We start from the raw sequence: 24,598 nt of genomic DNA, 5'->3' as shown, positions 1-24,598 counted from the left end.
CCGCTTTGGTAAAAAGGCAGAACCAGACTGGGGGTTCCCTTGGTGTGTGATGCCAGCCAGCCCTGTGTACATCTGTGTACATGGGAGCCAGGGGTGGGGAGACAGGCTGGCCCCAGGCGCCCCCTACCTCCTAATTGTACACTCATTTCCTGTTCTCTGCTTTTCCAGGACAAGCAGCTGCGGATCTTTGACCCCAGAGAAAAGCCCCAGGCCTCTCAGGTGAGTTTTACTGGCAGCCAGGGTGGGTTGAATCCTGTGCTCAGGCTGTGGGCCCAGCAGTTCTGGCAGGTGCAGGTTGGGGCAGGCTCAGGGGTCCCCTGGAAGGTGGAGGTGGGCTGTTGCTGCTATAAGCTCTTTCTGGGAAGCTGTCTGGCCCTGGCTTTGATTACAGGGTGGGGCACAGCCAGGCCACCCCAGGGATTTTCTAGCAGGTAACTTGAGATTCTTCTCTTCCTCTGAGACATTCCCCCCCACCTGCCCTTCCCCCCCTCCCATCCTTTGTCCCTCTCCCTCCCACTCCCAGATAAGGTCAGGGGAGCTAAAACAAACAAACAAACAAACAAACAAAAACAAACCTTACCCTCTGCACTCTGCTGTGCCCCTGCTGTCTGACACTAGGTGGGCTCTGAGTCTGTGAGTGGGGCCCAGGACCTGAGCATTTTTGGTTTGTGTCTATAAAAGGATTGCACTGGGCCAGTTGAGTCCCCAGAAGGGAAGCTGAGGTCTGGATGTGTGCCTCAGTCATGGGGACCTCGAGACCTCTAGGCAGGAGCTGGGTACTAGGCAGGTCTCAGGAGAATGGCTGGTGCCTTCTATTGCTGGGCTGGTTCAGCAATTGGCTTTGGAGCAATTGGCCTTGGACCTGTGGCCTTGGGTAATGTCAAAGGTGCTGCAAAGGTAGCCTGAGGTGGGCTGAGCTTATCCCAGGAGCTTGCAGTAGAGGGCCTGTCACCTCGGCTGTGGGAAGAGTTTTAAGCAGGAAGTGAGATGACTGGATTTACTCAAAAGTGAAGTGAGATGGGTAGAGGGTTTGGCCACACCCGGGCCATGTTTCCTGGGGAGGCTGGCTGACATTTTCTTTCCAGGGGACTTAGAGCTGGTGCCTGGTGGCTGTTTGAGTCTTAGGAGGGATTGGGAGCCATGTGCATGGCAGCATTTGCCCAGGCTTGGCTTGAAGGAGAAGTAGGGGCCTGCCCTCCCCTTTCCCAGGCTGCTCTCCCTGCAGAGTTCCAGGGCCCTACTGAGGACCTCTGATGTTGCCCCCACCTGGGCATCACACTCAGCCAGCATGCCCACCCCATTTCCTTCCTCTTCTCTTCTCCCTCCTCTGCTGTCTCATTCCAGCCTTCTTTCTCCTCCTCTTCCAGAGCAGGGTTGGGGGTGGTGACTGATGCTGAGGTGGAGATGGAGTGGCTGCGGTCCAAAGGGCTCCCAGTTCCTGGAAGACAGAGGGAGAGGGTCTGGTTCTGGAGGGAGCCCCGGGTGGGGGCTGGGGAAGTGGGTGGGAGCGGGTGGGAGGGCGGGCTGCAGGGCAAGGAGACCTGGGAAGGGCGTGGGCAGCTCCCACCCCTCTCCCAGATGCTAGGGTGCTGGCTTGTAGGGGCAGAGGGCTGGGATGCCGCCCTCCACACCGCCCTGCCCCCACTTCCTCCCGGGGCATCTGGCCCACACCTGGCTTCTATTAGGAAAACCGCTGCTGGCGACCAGGGCCGGTGTGAGCTGAGGGGCCAGCTAGGGGGAGAGGCGTTCTGGGGGCGCCATTTCAGGAACACCTCCTTCCTGCCTATGGGAGTGTGGCTGAAGGGCCAAAGAGGGAGTGTAGTTTGCCCCCAACCTCTGTCCCTCTGAGTCTCACTCACCTGGGCCCACTATTGTCCCCAGAGCCTGGAGGCTAAGCAATAAGGGCCAGTCCTCCCTTCACTGTCTTCTTTGGGCCCTGCCTTGTAATCTGAGCTTGGAGCAAGGCACCCTGGTAGTTCCCTCCATCCCACCCCTATTTTGTTTTTCGATTGCAGGTGATTATTTGTTATGTCCCTGGTACTTGGCATGTAGGACTTCCTTCTAGGTGAGGATGCGAGGGTCAGGACAGAGGTTCTGGAGCTGCTCCAGGGTCCCGCCACAAAATGTCAGCATCAGGCTCCATCTGTCTGATCATATGGCCACTGGCCCTGCTACTGCCCCTTCCCAAGGGTGGAGGGGTGGGAGGAGGTGGGAGGGGTGGGGAGAGGGGCTGGGTGAGGCCCTGAGCCCTGGAGCTATTGCTCCCCCAGGGAAACAGCCCCAAAACCCAGGGGTTGCTCTGCAAATGGCACTGTGGCATGGCAGGTGGGCTTGTGCCCAGCCCCAGGTAGCAGGAGGGGCTGGGGGAGACTCCCATCCAACAGTGAGCCCCCAGGAGGGGAGGAGAGGGTGGCAGGGTTTTACCCCTGGAACATGTCCTGACCCTAGGACTCAGCACCCAGGCACAAGCGCTCTGCTCTATTCAGGAAGCATCACCATGGGAACGAAGGGGGGCTTGGCTGCCCCAGCTGGAATGCTGGGTATGCGCCTCCCCTCCTGTGCCCCTTTTGCTGGCTGGCCCTGGCTGGCCACAGCCCTTCCCCTTCTCTTCACAGGTCCAGGTATGGCGGGACTTTGGTCAGGAGACTGGGGGACAGTGAAGCCCTCTTGAGGCTTCTCTGTGAGCAGGATGCCCTGCTGCCTGCAGGGCTGGTAGTTCTGTGGTCTACTTTGCCTCCAAGACGGAAACCCCAGGCCTAGGCCCCAGTACCTTCCCATAGGGCCTCCAGTGCCAGGGCTGAGCTCCAGGGCAGCAGGATGCCTAGTTCCCTGCTGTAGCATCCTCACCTCCTGCCAGCTCAGGAAAATGAGAATGGGGGGCATCCTTGAGGCTTGCTTGAGGTCAGCAAACTCTTCATTTTTGATACTGAAAATCATTCTGGTGATGGAGGGGATAAAGAAAAGTAGAAGGTTGGCCACTGATCCCCACGCCAGCTGGGGGCTTCCTGTGGTCCCTGGGCAAACCGAGTTGGCTGCACCCGTAGCAGGGTGTGGGGAGAAGCAGCCTGAGCTCTTACCTGATCTCTGGTTTCCCAATGCCTCTCCTGCTGGCCTCAGAGCTCAGGCTGGGCTGACTTCTTGGGAGAGCAAGACTTGCCAGCCCATATGCCTGGCTCTATCTGCAGTGTCAGCTTGTCTAGGGATGTTTGCTGGAAACCAGAAGGTGTCCAGAGGGCAACTGTTGTCCTGGGCTTCTCCTGGTCCTGTCTCTGCTGCCTTCTGGTCGCAACTTTGTGCAAATCTGTTATTGCTCTGAGTCTCAGGTGCAGGTTGAGGAGATAGTGGTGGGCCCAGCTCACAGGAGGTGCGAGGTTCAGTGGCCCACAGCTGTGTTGCTGGGCCACTTTGGACCAATGGCTTCCTCTCTCTAGGCCTTGGATCTCTCTGTTTTTTTTTTTTTTTTTTTTTGCCAACTTTTTTTTATTATTATTAAATCATACCTGTGTACATTAATGCGATCATGGGGCACCATACACTGGTTTTATAGACCGTTTGACACATTTTCATCACACTGGTTAACATAGCCTTTCTGGCATTTTCTTAATTATTGTGTTAAAACATTTACATTCTACATTTACTAAGTTTCACATGTACCCTTGTAAGATGTACCACAGCTTACCCACCAATCACCCTCCCTGCGCTTACTTCCCCCCTCCTTTCCCTCCCTTTTCCCTTCCCCCATTCTTAGATTATAACTGGGTTATACCTTTCATGTGAAAGCCATAAATTAGTTTCATAGCAGGGCTGAGTACATTAGATCTCTGTGTGTGAAAAAGTAAGGTAGGAGATGGGACAGGAGATCTTCTACTCCGAGGCTGTGCCCCTGGATGAAAAATGCTCAGTTGCAGCCCAGGTCCCCCACAGGCCTGGCCTGCCTCTGCCTCCCTAATGGCCACCTACCGGTTGCCCTGGCCTTTGTTGCCAGTTCCTGACTATTCCCCTACCTGGTTCCCACCTACTGACTCTTATGACAGCTTGAATGTCACCAGACATTGACTTCCCTTGCTTATATGCTTATTGTACCATTATCATCCCATGGAAATGCATGTTGGATGTGTGCCAGACACAATCCTGAGCACATTGTGGGTGTTAACACTCCTTGCTGCAATCCTCAAAAATAGGTACTGTTATGGTGCTTTTCACAGACAAGCGAGGTGAGGCACAGACTTAAGGGTTCATTCTGGGACTGGCCATGCGTGGCTGGGCTTTCACTTAGTCTGACTCCAAGGCTTACTGCAGTAACCTCCACACTGCTCCTTCATGGTGCTTATAGTAATGCCTTATGTCACAGTTACTGCCCTTTGGCCCACATCTGCCTCCCTGACATGCATATTCCATGGGCTTGGGAACCTTTTATGTTTTGTCCCAATGTCCCCAGTGCCTAGCATAGTGTTTGGCTCAAATGTATGAATTAGTAGAGACCAAATGAAGGAGCTGCAATGCTTCCCCCCACTACCTGATTCTCCATCTGAGAACTGTCTGGCCCACTGCCAGCTCCTAGCACAGCTCCTGGCCCCATGGGAGGCCTTGCATGTTTGTTGAATGAATGAATGATCTATAGACAAGTTGGGAGCCATCTGATTTGCTGATTACACAAGGAATATTTGCACACTAACAGGAGGATGAGAACCTGAATAACACTTCTGACCTACTTCTGGGGTTGTTGGGGACAGGTCTGGCCAGTGGCCTGGCTCTTGTTTTATGACCCCCGCGGCCCCTCTTAACGTGGAGAGAGTGGTGTGGGGCCCTAGTTCTCAGGCTCTAACCCCGACTTCCTGTGCTGGCTGTGGCCTGCTGGGAAGGAGCAATGAGAAAAGCCCCTTGAAGGACACAACACAGAGCTGTTTCCTATGGTCTCCCACGCTGGGGTCGGCTTGTGCAGGCTGGGGAGGGGACCCTGGGCCAGCTCCTCCAGGGCTACTTCCCGCCCTTATTCATTCCCAAGGAGATCGTGGGAAGCTTGAAGGAAGCTGGCCACGGTTTGGGGTGAGCTATTTTTGGTAACAGGGTCCTCCATTTTAGGCTCCAGGGGCTGGGGTGGCCAGGAGGGAGCTGTGTACATTTCCTCTAGCCCCCTCAACTCCCCCCTGCCAGGGCCCCGCCTACTGTGTGAACTTCTATCTCCTCCCTGGGGTTGGGAGTCTTCCTGCTGGCAGCTCCAGCACCGTGGGAGGGCCACTGGGCACTTCTCTGCCCTTGCTGGGATGTTCCCGAGGTTGGCCCCCAGCCCTGCTTCTTGCTCGGGAGGCAGTAGTAATCATCACAATTCCTGGATTTGTGCACCAGGCTTGTCTTTCTGCACAGTGACAGCCTTAGGAGTAAGTGGCACCGGCAATGTGAGCTGTACAAGAGGGAGTGGGGGCCCCCAGGGTCACTCACATGGGGACGCTAAGCTGAGAGCTTCCTCTGGGCACCTACAGAAGCAATGGTGGGGAAGGGCCCGATGTAAACCAAAAGGAAGGTGCTGGTGGGCAGAAGAACTTCCCCCCTCAGGCCCATCCCAGAGGCCCTTGTCCCCCATCAAGGGCCCCTGGTGGCTTAGCTCCATGTCTTGTCTCCTGCAGAGCACATGGGCCCATGAGAACAGCAGGGATAGCCGGCTGGCATGGATGGACACCCAAGACCATCTTGTGTCCACTGGATTCAACCAGGTAGGGGATCCTTCTGGGTGAGCAGGGCATAGCCAGATGGGGACCTGAGCAGCGTTTTAAATTCCTGCCCCAAGAGGCGGGGGTGAGGTCACTGGGAGGTGGGGTTCTGAGGGCCAGCTCTAGGCCTGTCCATATACGGCTTGGCCGCACAGCTGAGTCTAAGAACCCCAGGGGACCAATGTCTGTTGAAAACTGACAGATTCCATTTGCAAGAGCTAAGCCTGACCCGGGAACCATGGTGGCCTGGTGGCCCCACAGGGACCAGAGTCCATGGAGGGAACCACCCCTTGTCCTTTGTCACTTAAGTTTTCTTAAAGGGGCAAGATATGAAAAGCTGGCCAGGTGCAGTGGCTCACACCTGTAATCCTAGCACTCTGGGAGGCCAAGGGGAACAGATCCCTTGAGTTTCATGAGTTTGAGACCAGCCTGAGCAAGAGCGAGATCCCATCTCTACTAAAAATAGAAAAAGTTAGCTGGGTGTGGTGCCTGTAGTCCCAGCTATTCCAAAGGCTGAGCCATGAGTTTGAAGTTGCTGCAAGCCATGATGACATCCCTGTACCCTAGCCTGGGCGAAAGAGACTCTGTCTCAGAATAAATAACTAAATAAAGAGTTTAGCAAAGATATGAAAACCCAAACTCTGCCTCCCTGGTGTGACTGTTCCCCACTCTAAGCTCTCTATGGGCAGGTGTGCCCTGCCAGGCTGTGCCCTCAGGTGTTAAGTTCCCCAAGAGCTGTGGGGTAGGCTGAGGGACAGGCCCCTCTCACCCTCTCTCTGGCCCTCCCCACAGATGCGTGAGCGTGAAGTGAAGCTCTGGGACACCCGGCTCTTCTCCAGCGCACTGGTCTCCCTCACCTTGGACACTTCATCCGGGTAGGAGCTGCAGCCTGTTGGGTGGGCCATTGGGCTGAGGGCCCAGATAGTGTCCTGAGTCCGGGCTGATGGATGAGTGCTGCTGGCTCAGTGAGGTGGGCTGACTACTGACTATTTTGTGTGTGCTGAGCTGGGCTGTAAAGGTCTCTGCAAAAGGAATCTGGCCCTGTGCTCCAGGAGCTCCCAGACCATCCCAGTAGCAGGTAGTGAGGCGCCTGCCCACCTCCCTGTTAGAGAAGTGGGTCCTTGGTCATAGCAGGCTTCACAGCTGGGTCAATGGAGATGTGTTTTGGCATTTGGGGAAAGGACATTGTCAGGCAGAGCAGGAACACACTTGATTTTGCTGTGGACATCTTGGTGTGGCTGGGGCCTAAGCATCTGGTAGGAAGGGGGATGCAGGTGGATGTGGGGTAGCATTGGGACAGATCGGCAGGCATGTGGGTACATGTTGAGGTGCATCTTGAACTCTGATGTGGTTTATGAGGCCCACTCAGCACCAACCTCTTGGCTGTCCTTGGTCTGTCCTGGGGTCTCTCTGCAGGTGGGGCTGGCCCCAGGTAGCTTGAGCGTTCATATACACTTGGTCCTTCCATCTGCCCCCAAGAAGTGTGTGAAGAGAGTTTGCTGCAGTGCTTGGTGGGGCCCTTGGCTGGGCCAAGCCAGGTTAGAAATTAGATGCCAAGAGGCCAACAGCAAGTGTTTAATGAGTGACCCATCCATTCATTCCGTGTGGCCACCACATCACAGCCTAGGAAACAGGCTCAGGGAAGTTCAGCCTCAGCATGGTTTGAGGGAGGAGGCAGGGACTTGGTCTCAGTCATGATTCAGGGAAGGATCTGCTATAACCTTCCCAGGTGGGGACATCTGGGAGTGTTAGGTCCTTGGCTGGCTTATTTAAACCCTTCTTCCATTTCACAGCTGAGGAGACTGAGAGGTCTCAGTCCTGAGACTGACACTCTGAGTCCTGAGATCTCAGCAACCTGTCCAAGCCCTGGGATCAGGAAAGGCAGTGTGTCTGGGGCAAGGAAGGCTGTGGGGCCTCTCTGGAACCCTCCAGAAGAGCCCCCTACCTGAGTGCCAGTCAGAACTCCTGTCAGGGGCTCCCAGAGGAAGGGTAGTGATTGGGGTGACGGTGACCCTCCCTCCCATCCTCTCACACCCCAGCAGGGGATGAGAAGCTGACTAGGTCCATTTTACAGAGGAAGACAAGGCTGAGTAAAACTCTGTACCTTCCTTAAGACCACATGAGGTGAGAGGGTGAGCTATGCACACTCCCAGCATCTTGCCTGCTCTGGGACCTGGGGATTCAAAGAAGAGTCAGCAGGACCCACCCTTGCTCACAAGGAATTGGAGCCTTTGGTTCTGCAGCTGCCCCCCTGCCTCTGACCCCTGGCTGATGCTGCCCTGGCATCTTATAATCCAGGCCTTTGTCAGCCAGACAGCCCCTTCCCTATAGGGCCCACAGCAGAGGCGTTGGCGGGAAGGGACGGCACCAGTGATCAAGTGCTCTTCCACCCACCACTTCCTGCCTTCCAGGCTCCACCACCAGTGATGGGATCCTCCCACCCTCAACACATACACACACATACAAGCATCCCTTGCCCAGCCCAACTCTGGCCTCTGGAGGAATTAACGATGCCCAGACCCCCCGGTGCCATCAGCCAAGGCTGACCCTGTAATTATAGTAGTTAAGAATAGCTCGAAGGGCCAGCAAGGACTGGAATTTCTCAAATCACTCCCAGATGGGCAGCCAGGCCAATGTCCTCTAGCTCTGGCCCCTGCCCCCACCCCGCCAGGCTGGCACCCATGGCAAGGAAGTCAGGACTCATCAGCCTCCATGAAGCTGGTAACACCAAGGATATATGCCACCCTCTGGACTGTTTTCTGGGGGAGGGCAGGGGACCCAAGAAGCTGGAAAACCCCCACCCCCCCGTGCCTGCCTTGGGTGTTGGGGCTGTGAAATGAATTTGGACTGAAATGGAGTGGGCAGTGTTGGCTGTGGGCATAGCTGAGGAGGAGGTTGGCAAATGTGTCCACTCTGCTACCCTCTATTTCTTCCCTGTTTTACAGATTTTCCATTTTGGTTTGGGCAGCACAGTATATGCTCTTATGAGAGCTACAGGAGGCCAGGATCAGGCATGTGCCCCATCCTGTCTCATCCTCTCCTACGGGCCTCTGTTACAGTTCCCTGTCACTTGAGTGTTAAAAGGAGGCATGACAAAGTGGGGAGAGCAGGGCCAGGCCAGCCTCAGAGTATTGGATCCTACATGTGAAGCAGGGCTTATGCAGCCAGTCTACATTGTGCTACCCACACTCTACATGCTTGGCCCCCCCGTGCTTGGTATAGGGTGGAGGTGGGGGGAATAACCAGAGGGACTGGCAGAGTTTGGCACTGAAGGAACAGCTTGTGCTCTGATCCAAGAGGCTAAGAGACACCTGGGTCAGGTGCCATGCTCATGGGTGTGAATGAGAGGGATGTGAGGGTGCCAGTGAACTGTACCCACCCCCCCCCACACAGGTAGTACCAGAGCTGATTGCTTCTGCAGGTCACAGCAGTCCCAGGCCCTCCCACACTGGTGGCAGCATTATCCTGGGCCAGCAAGCAGATGTGGGGGTCCTATCCCCACTTGTTATGAGCAGGCTGCTGTCTCATCTCTCTTAGGCTGCGCCTTTTCTGTAAAGGGGGTTTGGGGGCATGAAATGAGAGTATGAGTTGCCTGAATGGCATGGGCCTGCTGTGGTCAGGACCTGGTGACTGGGGCTAGAACATCCCGTCATCTGACCCTAGTCCTTGGCCTACAGTTGTGGGATTGCCCTGGGTGGGAGTGGGTGCTGCATCTTGGCCTAGTGTCTCTTTAGCCTAGGTTTTCTCTGCTTCCAGCCACTGTTCTGATGGGACACTCCAAATGCCTTTCCTGGACCCTTTCTTTGGGTCCTGCCACCCACCCCCTACCCCACCCATTCCACTACGCCAGATTTGCTTTGCAGTGAAAACATTTACTCAGCAGCCGCCGTGTCCAGCCGCAGCCTACAAAGGCCCCTTTGAGGAGGCTGCTGAAGGGGAAAGGGCTTGCTGGGCCACTCCCCTAATGGGACCCAGGCCTACAGGAAATCCACCTGGGCTGCCACTGCCTTAGGAGGAAAGGGCCCTACCCAGGCCCACTGCCATCACCCACCGCCCACCAAGACCCACCCACCCCTCTCCCTTTGTGCCAGAGCCCTAACAGCCGCTAATTGAATCCAGAGCCTCGCGTGGCTGGGCCTGACTCGGCACTGACATCAACACCCCAAGCCACAGGGCTGCTCCTTGGGCCTGGCTGGGCCGCCTCCTTCCCTCCAGGGCTGAGGCCAGAGGCTGGGGCCGTGACCTATGGAAGGACATTGGCATGGGGCCTCTGGGAGGCTAGCTCCAGCGTTTGCCAGGCCTCCTCACAGCATTCCAATCTGCTCAATGTCGACCTCATCCTAGGCCTGCAAGCAGATGTGGGGGGCCTGTCCCCAGCTGCCATGAGCAAGCTACTGGCTCATGCCTCCCAGGCTGCCGCTGAGGGCAATAAGAAGAGGTATTGTGTCACCCTCATGTTCCCATCTCAGCCTACAGCCTTCCTGGAAAATACTTCCATTTTTAGGGTTTCCAGAAAGCCTAGGTATATCCCTAGTGCAGTGAGGCATCCTGAGGCCACCAAGCCTGGTGCTGTCTGCAAGCCAGCCTCAGCCCTCTGATCCTGTCCCTGTGCTTGCTCTATCAGTTCTGTCTTGGCTCCGCCCTGCGTACCTACCAATTGGGGTTCTTGCCTATGGTGATCTGTACTTCCTCTCCTCACCATGCTCTCTGTAGTGGGGACCATCTGTGAGACCTGGAATGAGACAGCCCCAAGTACCCTCTCCATAGAAGAAGGCAAGCAATGACTTGCCCGTCAGACCCTCCTAAGGGTTGGGGGACCTTGTTGGCCCAGCATCTGCCACCAGCCTCACATGCAGGCAGTACAGCTCCTGCTCGCAGAAGACTGGGCCTCAGTCGGGCTGGGGTAGACATCACCTGAATCAGGATACCTGGCAGGGCTACCCTTCTAGGTACAATCTGGGCAACAGCTCCCAAGCCAAAGGGATGATGGGCAGGGGGCCTAGCCAACAGCTTGCCCACAGCAAGGCTGTCCCTCCAGCCATGTGCCCTGTGGCTGGGCCAGAGGAACACACTCATTTCATTTCATTTTTTATTTTTCTTACAAAAGGCCTTCATATCGTCATTTGTCTTACAAAAACCAAACTCCTTATCTCTGCGTTTGAAAAATACTTCCCCAAAATAAATGGGAAAGGATCTCTTATAAATATATTTTTTAAAAACAAAACAACCAAAGCAAAGCATGTTTCTAAAGCATCTTCCTTTCCAGTTTCTTTTGTTCCTTCGCTTCCTGGGGCTGAGGTTTGAGACACATGGCCCTGTCCTATACCCCGTCCCCCTCTACTCTCTTTCTGGAGGCTTCCTTCACTGGCCCCAGAGTCTCCTTAGGCTGGGGGAGCTCCGTAGGGCCCCGGCCTGTGTTACCAGCACACGGCAGGGCCCTCCACACTTGCACTCAGGATGGCACAGAGCTGGGCAGACACCATCCTTGCAGGCATTCCTGGGTCACAGCATCTCACAGATGAGGAGACTGAGGTCCAGAGAGTTGCAGGGACTGGTTGCATCACTTAGTCCCACCCTGCATGTGTCCCTCTTTAGGGACTGAGAACTTCTCGTCATGGCAGCCGGACGATGCTGGCCAGCTCCCTGGTTTCTTTTGTTCCTTCGCTTCCTGGGGCTGAGGCTTGAGACACATGGCCCTGTGAGAGCCTGGCCCCCAACTGCTTGTGTCTCCCTGGCTTAGACATAGGGCTTAGAGTGCATAGGCCCCTGGAGACTGGGCCCTGGGTAGCCCATTAACGGCACCTCACACTCAGGACCCCTGGGCAGGGCCTCCCCACCACCCTCAGGTGCCTTTGGGTCTGACTCCAAAGGGGCCTTTACCCCCTCCAACTCCAGAGGCCCAGCCCCTGGCCCCATCTTCCCTTTGTCTTGAGCTGCTGCCGCCACAGCCCGCCCCCGCCGGACACAGTAGACTGCCCCCGCAGCAGCCAGGGCAGCCAGGAGCACAGCGGCCAGGGCAGGTGCGATAAGGAGCGGCAGGTTACCCTCACGGGCCTGGGTGACTGGAGCGTGGTTGGAGCGGATGGCTGGGGGTGTGTGTGCCTCCCCGCAGGCCTCCTCACCCTCAGGTACTCGCCCAGGCCCCAGGGACATGACGCAGATGGAGTAGGTGGCATTGGGCTGCAGCTGGGTGACAGTGTACTCAGAGAGTGAGGCAGGAAGCCGCAGTGTCACCAGCCGCTTGTCAGGGCCTGACAGGTTCCGGTAGGTGAGGCGGAGGCTCCTGAGCTGCACGGTGCTGCCCTGCAGGTAGCGCTGTAACCCCACACGCAAGGAGGTGGGGCTTACTGGCTCAATGCCAAGGGGTGGGGGCTGGCGTGGCCTTGGGGTGGCTGGTGTGGGGCTGGGCCACAGCCCTAGCTCCACCTGACTCTCACAGTATAAGCCTGTGAAGCCTTTGGGGCACAGGCACTCTAGGTGGTACTGCACCCCCAGGTGGCAGGTGCCCCCATTGAGGCACGTGGATGGTGGGCAGTCCTGGGGCTGGGGGGCAGGCCCCACAGTTGGCAGAGCAGTAGATAGTGGGCTCAGGGCCTCAGTGGCTGGCTCTGTGGGGCTCAGCCAGGTGGGAGCCAAGCTAGATGGCAAGAGGGTGGGCTCCCATGCTACAGGCCTGGTGGTGGGTGCTGTGGCCGTGGTGGTGGTGGCTGGGCAGCCAAAGTCAACATAGTCAAGCTCCAGGAGGAGCCGGCCAGCGTTCTTTGGTGGGAAGTGGCAACGTGTCTCCTCAGGGCTGGCCAGTGTGACATGGCTCTCGCGCACCCAAGGGCCAAACCAGCTCAAAGGACACACGCAGTTGAAGGGGTTGCGGGCGGCTGCCAGGAGCCGCAGGCGGGGGAAGAGACCTGATAGGTCACTTGGCAGAGCCTGCAGGCTCAAGTTGCTCAGGTCCAGCTCCTGCAGGGTGGCCAGGCCAGCCAGGTCCTCAGGCCGCAGTTGGGAAATGCGGGTGTTGCCAGCCAGCCGCAGGCGCGTCAGGCCCCGCAGTCCTCGAATCACTGGTGGCACCCGCTCCAGGTAGTTGTCGGCCACATCCAGGTCATGGAGGTTGCGCAGGTGGCTGAAGAGCTCCTCATCTAGCTGCTGCAGCCCCAGGCCAGCCAGCCGCAGTGCTTCCACATTGGCGGTATCCAGGACACCTGGCTCAAGGGCCGGAAGGCTATTGTGGCTGAGGTCCAGCAGCAGCAGGCGGGGCAGGCGCAGTGGGGGTAGCACCCGCAGTTCATTGTCTTGCAATTTGAGTTCCAGGAGGCGGTCAAGTGCATCAAAGGCACCAGGCTGGATGTGGCCGATACAGTTCTTGCCCAGGTACAGACGCTCAAGGCGCCGCAGACCTCGGAAGGTCTCATTGGTGATTTCACGCAGCCTGTTGGCAGTCAGATCCAGGTTGCTGAGGTTGGCAAGTGGCTGGAAGACCCCACCAGGCAGGCTGGTGATCTGGTTCTGTGACAAGTCCAGGAGCTGCAGGTTTGGCAGGTTGGCAAAGCTGTCTGCATCGAGTGTAGTAATGCCATTCTCAAAGACATACAGGCCCACTGTGTCAAGTGGCACATCTTGGGGCACTGTGGTTCCTTGGCGGGCAGTGCAGAATACTGTCTGTGGCTGGCTGCACTGGCAACCGGAAGGGCAGCCCTGCACTCTGGGTCCAAAGGCCAGCAGCAGGAGCAGCAGCAGGGGCACTGGTGGCCGGGGGATCCTGGAGGGCATCTTCTATCCCTGGGGGCAGAGAGAAGGCCGAGATTAGACTATGCATCAAGGGCCAGAGAGAATTTATCTCTCTCACACATACACACGCACATACACACACTGCAAAAGGGCCTAGTAGGTATGAGTCAGGGCCCCAGTGCCTAGCTCCTAACCCAGCCCTGTCACTCCCTGGCTATGTGACTTTAACCATATGATGTCAGCTGTCAAAAGTATTCAGTAGTACAGTGCCCAGCGAGCGTGCTCTCCTCCAGAACCCCAGGCTCTCCTGCCTCTGCCTCAGTGGCAGGTCCCTCAGCTGCCCACTGGCACAACAGACAGGGGAGGAGAGAGAGAGAGAGAGCTACAGGTCCTGGAGTGGCAGCCAGGCATGTAAGCAGAGAAGCTGGCTGCCCGGGCTGCTGGCCCCAGCTGCCACGCTTCACAGCTCTCCCTCCAAAGGAAGAGAGACCACAGCGGGAAGACTTCACATGGAAACTATGGGATCGGTGTTTTTCCACTTGTGAAGTCAGACCTGCCCAGGATGGGAGCTGCAGGCCTGCCAGGACATGGTCAGCCGGAAAGTTCCTGATGGAGGGGGTAGAGGCCACTGCAGCTATTGGTGGGGGTATGGATTAGGGAGGCTCTGAGGCTAATGACTAGAGTTAAGAGGGTCTCCAGGGCTCAGGTGGCAGGACATGGGTTGCATGGTTTCCCTAGAGGCAGTACGGGCCTGGGAAAGCTCTGCAGATTCATTCATCTAGTATTTCTTGGGGTCTGCCCAGGCTGGGTGCCAAGACAGATGAGCAGCAGCAGCACCACATCTCTCCCACATGCCAGTGCCCACTAACATATTCAGTCACCTTCATACCCCCATCAGCCACTTCCAGAGGAAACTATTCTCATCACTTCCAGGTGACAGGAGAAAGCGGGGTGTGTGGAGGTGCCCATTGCAGCGCCAACAAGTCTGAGCCAGAGCCCAGATCCTATCACCTATGACGAGGGCTGTGGCCTTGAGATGCAGTAGGGATGGGAAACCCTCTAGCCACTCTGAGCTCCAGCTCTAAGGTGTCACTGCCTAAGATGCGAGGGGGCCATAGCTCGCCCCTATCACCATAATCCAGGAGCAGCCCTCAACTTTGGTGCTCCAAGGAGTCCCTAAGCCTCAAGTGGGATGCCAGCCTGTTCCTGGGATGTGTCTTGCCCAGTGGCAGCTACCCCCTCCCCCTCCAGGCATCCATGGCTGGGCTTGCACAAGGGCCTTTTGTGCAGAAGCCTGGCTTCCCCTTCCCCCACTTACCCATATGGCCAACCCAGGTAACATGAACCCCCACCCAGCCTGCTTCTGCCACACTGCCCCAGGCTTGAGGAGAGGCAGTTGATCCAGGACACATTAGACAAGTCCCTGGTGAGGTAGCCACTGAGGTCTGGGGCCAGCTCAAGGTGAAGGGAAGAGGCCTTGTTACCCAGGTTCCTGACAAGAACTAGAGGTGAGGGGGTCCTTGCAGGCCCTGCTCACCTGCAGTATCCCTCAGCCAGGGGAGGGTAATCTCCCCAGGAGTCTCTGATCCCAAGCCCCTTACCCATTATTCTTTCTTTCTTTTTTATTTTTTTTTTGCAGTTTTGGCCAGGGCTGGGCTCGAACCCACCCCCACCAGTATATGGGGCCAGCGCCCTACTCCTTGAGCCACCGGCGCCACCCCCCTTGCCCATTACTAATGAACACCTTTCAGAGGCTAGTTGGGAAGTCCTCCTTGATCCCAGTGGGGCCCCCATTGTGTCGCACTCTTAGTTCTCTAGGTGGGACTCTGTCTGCCTTTGCTCCAGGGGTCCCTAGAGCCTACTTAGCTTGTCTGTCTGTTGAGTGAAGGGCAGAGCCTCATGTATCTCTTCTGGCCCTGCTGGCACCAACCCTGCAGGGTCCGATGACCAAAGGCCCTTGGGCCCACCCCTGCCTTCTCCCTTATGGGACCTGCTCCACCCTTACTGACTCAGAGGACAGGGGTGCGGCCTGGCTTCCAGATGTGGGCTGTGAGTGACCCCCGCCCACTCTCCGTCCATGTGGGGAGTGAGGGTACCTCCCCCTGAATCAGCCCTCCCAGTGGGACCAGGCTGGGGTCAGGAAGGGAGCAGCCAGGCTCCAGGGTGGGATTGGACTCTGCATGTGGTCAGCCTAGCCACCTTTGTGGCCTCAGCTTCCCATGGGCCTTGTGGAAGGTCAGTTAAAAGCTCTCAACTCCAGGCAGGCAGCCTGGGCTCAGAGGTGTCCAAGCTGTGAGGCCGCAGGCAGCTGCTTTACTCTCAGCACCTTGGTTTCTTCATCTGTGAATCTGAGACATTTCAGGGCTGCAGGGGGAGGATGCATGGGACATATTTGGCACTGATAGGCTGGGTATCCGGGCTGGCCCACAGGAGCCTAGGGGGATGCTGACCACTCTACAGTGAGGCAGGGTACAGCTATACACTCTAGGCTTTATCATCTGTTGGGCCTTTAATTAGCAAAGTCATTAGAAGGGGTGAAGGACCCTATGGGCCGCAAGCTGGCTGGTGAACGGCCTCCCTAATGGGTGGGGAGAGGGAAGGGGGTTGTGGGCTGAGGAGACCCCCAGTAGTGAGCCTGCTTCCTACCCCTGAGATGCAGGTGTGAGCCTGAATGCTGATTCCACCCCAACCAGCAAGGTGAGGAGGCAGGAGGCAGTGCTGGGGCTTAGGAAAACCCCCTGAGTTTGTAGCCACAGGTGGGCAGCCACGGGGCTCCTGGCACCAAGAGGTCAAATAACCCTGGGGAGGAACCCAGAGAGGGCGGAGGCAACAGGCAGCCCAGTGGCAGGAGACAGAGGCACCTAGATAGACTCTCAAGTCCTTGTTCAACTGGGCCTTAGTTTTTCACCTGCAAAATTGGCATAAACAGACCTAAACCCCTCTCTCTCTGCAATTGTAGTGTTGTTCTGGGTTCTGGGTTGTTCTGTCTCACTCTGTCACCCTGGGTAGAGTGCCATGGCATCATAGCTCACAGCAACCTCAAACTCCTAGATTCGAGCCATGCTCTTGCCTCAGCCTCCCAAGTAGCTGGACCTAGAGGCACCCACCACCACTCCTAGCTATTTTTAGATATGGGGTCTGACACTAACTCATGCTGTCTTGAACTCTGGAGCTTAAGTAAACCACCTGCCTTGGCCTCCCAGAATGCTAGATTATAGGTGTGAGCTACTGCGCCCAGCCCGTTCTGTTTGTTTTGAAATGGGGAAGTTCTTTTAAGAAGTCCTGGGAAGCATCCAGAGACTGGGCACGCTTGGTGTGTGCACAGAGTGGGGGTGGGGGTGTCTCATCAGGGGTCATTGCTGGGGTTGCTGTGCTGCCTAAGATCACAGTGGCTCTGGTAGGACCAGGGGCCTACCTTTGGTAATCTGATCCATTGAGCCAGGATTAGGAAGAGTTCTGGAGATAACCCTGTGCTTCAGGGATGCTAGGGGCAGAGGGCAAGAGCTAGGGTGCAGGGTCTCACTCTCAGCCCACAGTGTGGTGGAGAGGCAGGTCACAGGTCCTATGGCCAAGACTTTCTGCCTCCAAGGCAGTAGCTGGCATGGGGTGTCAGGGTCCGACCACCAGGGCTCACAGCCTGCCCACTACCCCTACTGGTTCACATCTGTGCAGTGGGGGCTAATCATTACAGCTGTTTCTCAGGAGGGATTTGGTTTGTACTTGGAGCACATATTAAGTGGTCAGTAAACAGTAGCTGCTGCATTGTCACCGATAAAACCAGAGCTCCACCATTCTCACAGGTGAGGGTACCACAGAGGCAGAGGCTTTGGACCAGGCTTACATGGACAGGGTCAAGGCCTCTGAACTGAACTGAGGCTGTCTTCCACCCTCAGGTGGTGGAGAAGTCAGGGGTGAGTTACCTCTTGGCGAGGCCCCTTCAGCATGTGACCTCAGGGAGGAGCTATGAGTAAAGAAGACTAAGAGCATTTGTCATGTCAACTCTCAGGAGGACCCACCCACTCCTGAATGTGCAACACACGTGCGGGGGTCAGACAGGGATAGGCCAGTGGGTGGCATGGCAGGGTGGTACCCAGGTGTCCACACCAGCCCTGGGGCTGGTGCCTCTCACTGCTCCTGGGAAAAGCTGTATGCCCAGCGGGCAGGGGATGTTCTTGGACAGCCAGCCAGAGGACTGTATAGCCCTCCTGTGCAGACCTGGGCACTGCAGGTCAGACCTGAGCTCCAGGCCTGGTTCCCAGGGCTGGCCCGCCTGGGCTCTGTGTTCTGCTCTGTGCAGCCAGCCAGGCCTGGCAGTGGCCCAGGCCCGGGAGTCTGCCAACCCCCTCCAGGCAGGCGGGACTGTGCCGGCGGCCAGGACTGCTGGCTCCAGTTTCGCTGACGTGTCCGAGAAGGCTCAGGGCCCAGGCTGGGTCCACCCCATCTTCCCTTCCCTGGGACATAGCAGTTCCTGGCCCAGAAGGGCAGAGAGGTCAGGGGTCTCTGTTCTGGGCCTCAAGTTCCTTGGAGGTTGCTCTGGGTAGGCCTTCTCTCCAGGTGAGGGGCCTGTGGCCCTGGCTAGTGATTAAGCTTAGAGGTCCCTACTGTTTTCAGCCTTTTGGTCTTGCTTCATCCCCCATTCCAAGCTGGCTGTGTTTACAGATAATGCCCCAGCCAAGAGTCAGTCTGACACACGCTCTGCAGCCTCACCCACTCACCCAAGCTCTCCCCTCTCTGGGCTTCCTTTTCTCTCTTGTGACCCTAGGGGCTTCTCAACCAGAGATCTACATCAGAATCACCCAGGGAACATTACCTATGATAAGAATTTGGGTGAGGGGTGAGGCCCAGGCATGGCTGTATTTTGAAAAAGTTCCCCCCCCCCCCAGAAAAAAAGAAAAAGTTCCCTAGGTGAGTACTCTCCTCTGCCCAGCCAGGGATCAGGACATCAAGGCAGCGTTACAAAGGGGGATAGGTAGGATGTCAGCTCATCTCCCCAACTGGCAAGGCTAGGAGAAGAGCAGGAACTGGGCCTTCCTCCTCTTCCCTCCACCCAGGGGGCTGGCCTGGCCCCAGGTGGGTGCCTTCAGTGGCACCGTGGGTGATCTGGCAGCTGCCAGACCTGTCAGCCCAGGACAGGGAGACCAGTGACTAAGGCCAGTTCCGCAGCTCAAGTGAGCCCTCAGGGCAGCAGGACGTGCCATTTCAGTCAAGAGAGGTGCCACCTGTTGGGGAAGGACACCTGTGGCCCTGGAAGCTATGTGGTGGCTGTGGTCCAACTAGAAAGAGGCCAGTTCAGATGCCACTGTTGGCAAGTGGCAAGTGTGATGCCATCAAAGCTTGGCCCTGTCCCCACCCAGTGCCAAGCACCTATCTAGTAAGTCCCTAGCCCTGCAATTAACCCTGAACTTACCAGAAGAACACCTTAGTCACAAAGGGAGGCCGCCAGTCTCAAGGCCCCTGGGCCCAGGGGTCTGAGAAGGGAGTAGTGGCCCCAGCAGGGTACTTCATCTCCACCAGCCACCCAGGGTTCTTGGCTTTTCCTGGGGTACGTAATCAACAGGTAGGTGGGATTGATCTGAGGAGGCAGAGCAGACCCTGGTCACTGAGCCACAACCCTGTCCCCACACTGCCCAGCTGGGATCAGGGCCCAGGGCCAGTAGGGGCCCCAAGTGCACACTAGCTCCCTCCTTAATTAAATCTCTCAGGCAGCCTCTGAGGAATGTCAGAGCCTTATTGCATTCCCCAGGAGTCTGGTGGGGGCTGTCCCCAACCTTGGAGAAGAGCTGGCCCCTCGCCTACCCCCAGCTCCCAAACCAAGGTGGCCAGAGGGAGCCTCCTCCAGCCTGGGGGGGGGTGGGCTGGAATGAGGAAAAGCAGGGAGGCTGTGGCCAGGAACTGAGGGAAAGCAATCTGGCTGCCTCTGGAATGTGGAAACCGATAAAAGGGAAGGAGGCTGAGGCTCAGCCCCTCCCCCTGCACACGGGCTCCCCAGACACCGCTGCCTGCCCCCGAAGACACAGCCCTACTCCAGTCACGCGCACACAGACACGCCCACACCAGACTCACCCACTGGGCCACACTCCTGCCGACACATACACGCCCTCCCCCCTCTCCAAGAACTCACGCAAATTCCACAGCAGTGAGGGGAGCTGGTTTTCTTGGCAGCACAGAGCTTTGGGCTCCCTGGCTCAGGGAGGGACTCTACAGAGACTGAGGAGGGCTCCAGGAGGGGTCACTAACCCAGTTTGGTGGCCTTGCTGCTCTTCCCATGAGCATAGGGCTTTCCAGCAGTCACGGATGCCTCTAAGAACATCATCCTCTCTGGTGAGCAGAGAGGTGGGGGACTCTTTGGCTGGCCTACTGAGGTAGGGGTTGCCCATCCCAGGGGTGGGATCCACTTATTAGCCCCCACAAAGACTTAGTTTACTTGGGACTTGTCCTAGCTCCTCCAGGGCTATCATAGGGGTGTCAGTAATGGGCAAAAGGAGCTATGAACCCAAACACCCTGGAGAGAGCACAGGTTGGGACAGTTGAGGGGCTCCTTGTGTCAAAACTCCTTCCCCCATTTACAGAGCATGGAAAGAGCAGTGTTATCTGGACAAATGCCCTGGGACACCATTTCCCCCACCCCACCCCCATCTGACTCTCTGGACCCACAGGTCTCAGGGTGGCTGTTCTAATGTACAGCAGCATCAGCAGCAGGCCGGGGGAGGTGGGGACAGGCAGTGCCCAGGCCCCTAGGCTGGCACGTGTGTGCTCATCCTCCCTCTGAGGACCCAGGAGAGGCAAGATAATGGTCTGGAGGGAATCCAGCTGCGCTGTTCATTGCCAGAGCCTTCTTCCTGCCTCTGACATTCTGTTTACAGAAGCTCTGGGGCTGACTCCCCTGGGAGAAGACAGCAAACTCAAGGGACTGCTCCCTATCTGCCCATAGTCTGTCCCAGTTCTTTGGGGGTTTGCTGATAGCCAGGCCCATACTAGACTTAACTGCCCACTGGGCTGGTTCTAATGGACTCTGCTCAGAGGGCAGCAGCCTGATCATCCCTCTATGCCCCCAACACCTGAAGTCTAGGCTACTGTAAATGGACCTTTAAGATTTTTTTCCAGTCCCCAGGCGTGGAAGCTCTCTCTGACCTGGGGGCGGCCTCTAAGTTTTGGTGCCTCTCTCCAGAACCTTACTTGCCCTTGGTGCAAAGACAAGCAAAGGTGTCTTCTTTCTTCCACCCTCCATGTTAGGGACTCTACCCCTGGGCCACAGCAGGAGAGGCGGTCAGCGACCCTGGCGTGGTAATCGTTAACGAACAGGGGTGAGGCAGAATGGTTGGCACCAATCATCTGGCCTGCCAGTGACCACAAGAGACCTCAGCAGTCCTAAGGCTCCAGCACTGCCAGCCCAGGGACACAAAGGACTAGGCTGGCTCTAGGCCATTAGGTTTGCAGGCCAAGCAAAGCCCCTTCCCTGGCAGAGGCAGAGATGGGGCACCCTGATACCTGGGACACTAAATGCCCTGCTCACCCAAGGGTGCGTCCGCCACCTGGAGGGGTAGGACCTCAGATACCTACAGCCATCCCGCCTAGCCCCTCCCAGGCCTGCGTATCTGTGGCCCCCTGCTTTGTTGAGTGACAAGGGTCCTGAGTACCACAGGCAGCCCTTCTGGACAGGAGCACTGGGCTGCCCAACCCCAGGAGAAGTAACCCAAGACCACCGCTTGGCTATCCCCTGAAAGGGGTTTGATTCATAAAACTGGTCATGCCGTGAGGGCCCAGTCTAGAAGGAGGAAGCAAAGTGTGTGTGTGTGTGTGTGTGGGGGAGGTGTTTATTTTATCTGCTCAAGCCTCACTGGCTCACTGTACACACTAGTGCAGCCGGCTGCAGGGCTGCCGGCTCCCCAGAACAGCCGGGGGAGAAGTGAACTGGGCCTGCTGACCGCGAGTCCCAGTCGGCCCGGGTGACTGTGCGGAGTCGCGGTCCCGCCGGCGAATGCGTGTGCGCGCTACAGGGTTCCGCGCGTGGATGGCGCGCTTGTGCACAGCCTGGCCGTGGTGCCCCATTCCTGCCTGCAGCCCCCCCCAGTACCGCAGAGACTCACCGGGATGCCTCGGTGGACAGATACGAGCAGGGCGGGCAACGGCCTCAGTCCTTACCGGGCGGCCGGGCCCGAGGGGGTCGTGGGTCCCGAGAAAGCCCTTTCTGTGTCTCCCCCCGGGCTCGGGCTCCTGAGTCGGCTCACTGGAGGCGGGTCGCGCTTTTAATACTGAGGGGCGGGGCCACCGCAGATAGGGGCGGGATCCCTCCCCATTGGTCGGGGCGGGGCCGTGTGGAGACCCATCCCTTTCTGAGCGAGGGGCTCCCGGCCAGGCAACCTGAACCTCACCCTGCTGACCCCCGACCTGGGCAGGAGGGAGGGACCCTGTGCGGCCTAGTTGGGAGTCCCGGGATCCAATCTTCCCGCGCTAGTTTCCCGTGTGACACCGGGCATGGTCCTGTGTTAAAGGCAAGTGACGGTTGTACAGAACTAGGCAGGTAACTTAAAATGCAAGAAACATCCCCCAGGGCCCATGGAGACCTAGAAAGGGGGTGGGGTGCGGGGAGTGGGGCTGATGAGAGGGCTCAGCCCTCATGACCAGCTTCAGCCTGCCAGAGCTGCAGATTTTTCAAGAGAAGCTGGAAATCAGTTTTAGGTGAAATCCCTCAGTGTGTTATTGTTGGTGGCTAATCCCAATTTCAGAAAACTCCTGAGCAGCCCACACAAAGCCTTCTCAAGAACTTGCTAAGTATAAACTCTAATGCCAAATCTCTGTGGGCCCCTTTTATCCATGACAGCCTTCAGGGTTGAGAGCATCACTGGAGCTCCTCACCCCACATTTTAGGTGAAGGGACTGAGATAGGAAGGACATTGAGGGTCTGCCCCAGCCCCACAGTTACTGGCAACTTTGAGCCCAGAATGGAGGGGAGGTCACCATCAGTGGGTGGGGGCTGGGCTGCAGTTGACAGTGGCCCTTGATTGGGCAGCCAGGCGGGTGCCAATGGCTGGATTAGTCCAGAAAAATCCCCTGCCTTGAAGGATTCCAGGAAAATGTTCTTCTTCCCTCCCACTCTGTTTTTGTGGTCAGAGTCAAGCCTTAGCCTTTGGGGACCCAGCTCAGCTCCTGACTTCCGGAGAGCCCTCGGACACCAGCACCCCCTCCAACCGGGCAAACAGCCAAAGTCTTTGGCTGCGCCAGCTCTGGTCTTTAGGGGCCCTGAAGGCTTGTCCCAGGAGATTGGGCCACACCAGCTGGAAGGTTGTGTAGTCTCTGGAGGACTCAGTTGTCTTCAAAAGGCTGGATGGCTTCTGTGTCTAGCCGTTGTCAGGGACTAAGTAGGGTCTGTCTTCAACAACCCCCTTATAAATGTCCCTTCCTAGGCCCTTCTCTTTACAGGGCTTCTTTCCAGGACAGGCAGAGCTCCACACCTCATACGCTTCTTAATATGCACAGATGTAGAGCATGGCTTTTGAACCTCTGTTTCTAGACCAGTGTGGCCTATATGATGAAGGGTTTTTGGGGTTTTTGTTTGTTTGGGGATTTTTTCGTTTTTGTTTTTTAAACAGTCTCAGCTCGGCGCCTGTGGCTCAAGTGGCTAAGGCATAAGCCACATATACCTGAGCTAGTGGGTTTGAATCCAGCCTGGGCCTGCCAAACAACAATGATGGCTGCAACCAAATACATAGCTGGGTCTTGTGGCGAGTGCCTGTAGACCCAGTTACTTGGGAGGCAGAGGCAGGAGAATCGCTTGAGCCCAGGAGTTAGAGGTTGCTGTGAGCTATGATGCCACAGCACTCTACCCAGGATGACAGCTTGAGGCTCTGTCTCAAAATAAATAAATAAAATAAACAGAGTCTCATTATGTTACCCTCGGGAGAATGCTGTGGTGTCACAGCTCACAGCAAACTCCAACTCTGGGCTTAAGCAATTCTTTTGCCTCATCCTCCTGAGTAGCTGAGACTATAGGCACCTGCCACAACACCTGGCTATGTTTGTTTTTTGAGACTATAGTGCTGTGGCATCAACCTAGCTCACTGCAACCTAAAACTCCTGGGCTCAAGCAATCCTCTTGCCTCAATCTCACAAGTAGCTGGGACAACAGGTTCCCACCACAACACTCAGCTAGTTTTTCTATTTTTAGTAGAGACGGGTCTCGCTCTTGCTCAGGCTGGGCTTCAACTCCTAAGCTTAAGCAATCCACCTGCCTTAGCCTCCCAGAATCTTAGGATTACAGGCATAAGCCATTGTGCTTGGCCAGGTTTTTTTGTTTGTTAAAGAGATGTTTCATTCTGTCAGTCAGACCAGAGTACAATGGCTCAATCATAACTCACTGCAGCCTTGAACTCTTGGGCTCAAGTGAAACAATCCTCCTGCCTCAGCCTCCAAAGTAACTAGGACCTTAGGTGTGTGCCTGGTTATTTTATTTATTTATTTATTTTTGAGACAGAGTCTTACTTTGTTATCTCCAGTAGAGTGCTGTGGTGTCATAGCTTACCACATCCTCAAAGTCTTGGGCTCAAGTGATTCTCTCGGCTCAGCCTCCTGAATAGCTGAGTCTACAGGAGCCCACTACAATACCTGGCTATTTTTATTTTTATTTTTTTGAGACAGAGTCTCAGGATGTTTCCCTGGGTAGACTGCCATGGTATGATAGCTCACAGCAACCTCCAACTCTTGAGCTCAAGCAATTCTCCTGCCTCCGCCTCCCAAGTAGCTGGGACTACAGGCGCCTGCCACAATGCCTGTCTACTTTTTGGTTGCAGCCGTCGTTGTTTGGCAGGCCCTGCTGGATTCGAACCTGTCAGCTCAGGTGTATGTAGCTGGCGCCTTAGCCGCTTGAGCTACAGGTGCCAAGCCCTAAGCAATCCTCTTGCCTCAGCCTCCTGAGTGGCTGGGACTTATAGACACCTGTCACAGTGCCCAGGTATTCTTAGAGACATGTTCTAGCTTAAACTCCTGAGTTCAAGCAATCCACCCACCTCAGCCTCCCAAAGTGCTAGGATTACAGGCGTGAGCCACCGTACTTGGCCCTAAAAAATTTTTTTTTAGAAACAGGATCTCACTTAGGTTGCCTAGGCTGTTGTCGAACTCCTGTCCTCAAGTCATCCTCCAGCCTTGGATTCCCAAAGTGCTGGGAGTTT

At 56.4% G+C, this 24,598-nt stretch overlaps 2 protein-coding genes across 2 annotated transcripts in view; one reads left to right on the top strand and one right to left on the bottom strand.

Moving 5' to 3' along the window:
* CORO7 (coronin 7) overlaps nt 1–24,598 on the top strand; it is a 63,690-nt gene that overhangs the window by 27,005 nt on the left and 12,087 nt on the right. The window contains exons 7-9 of the mRNA XM_053554314.1: nt 169–219; nt 5,625–5,711; nt 6,501–6,583. Coding sequence (XP_053410289.1) covers nt 169–219; nt 5,625–5,711; nt 6,501–6,583 — 221 coding nt within the window. The remainder of the gene's footprint in view (nt 1–168; nt 220–5,624; nt 5,712–6,500; nt 6,584–24,598) is intronic.
* VASN (vasorin) lies at nt 7,847–21,661 on the bottom strand. Its single transcript, XM_053554315.1, has 2 exons — nt 21,521–21,661; nt 7,847–13,484 (listed from the first exon to the last, which is right to left on the bottom strand). The coding sequence occupies exon 2, from the start codon at nt 13,473–13,475 to the stop codon at nt 11,445–11,447; it is 2,031 nt and encodes a 676-aa protein (XP_053410290.1). The 5' UTR covers nt 13,476–13,484; nt 21,521–21,661; the 3' UTR covers nt 7,847–11,444.

The sequence above is a fragment of the Nycticebus coucang genome, chromosome 12 (assembly GCF_027406575.1).
Source record: "Nycticebus coucang isolate mNycCou1 chromosome 12, mNycCou1.pri, whole genome shotgun sequence".
In the NCBI taxonomy this organism is placed as follows: domain Eukaryota; kingdom Metazoa; phylum Chordata; class Mammalia; order Primates; family Lorisidae; genus Nycticebus; species Nycticebus coucang.
Note: the sequence above shows the minus strand (reverse complement) of the source record. Positions and strands in the feature narration are given on the sequence as shown.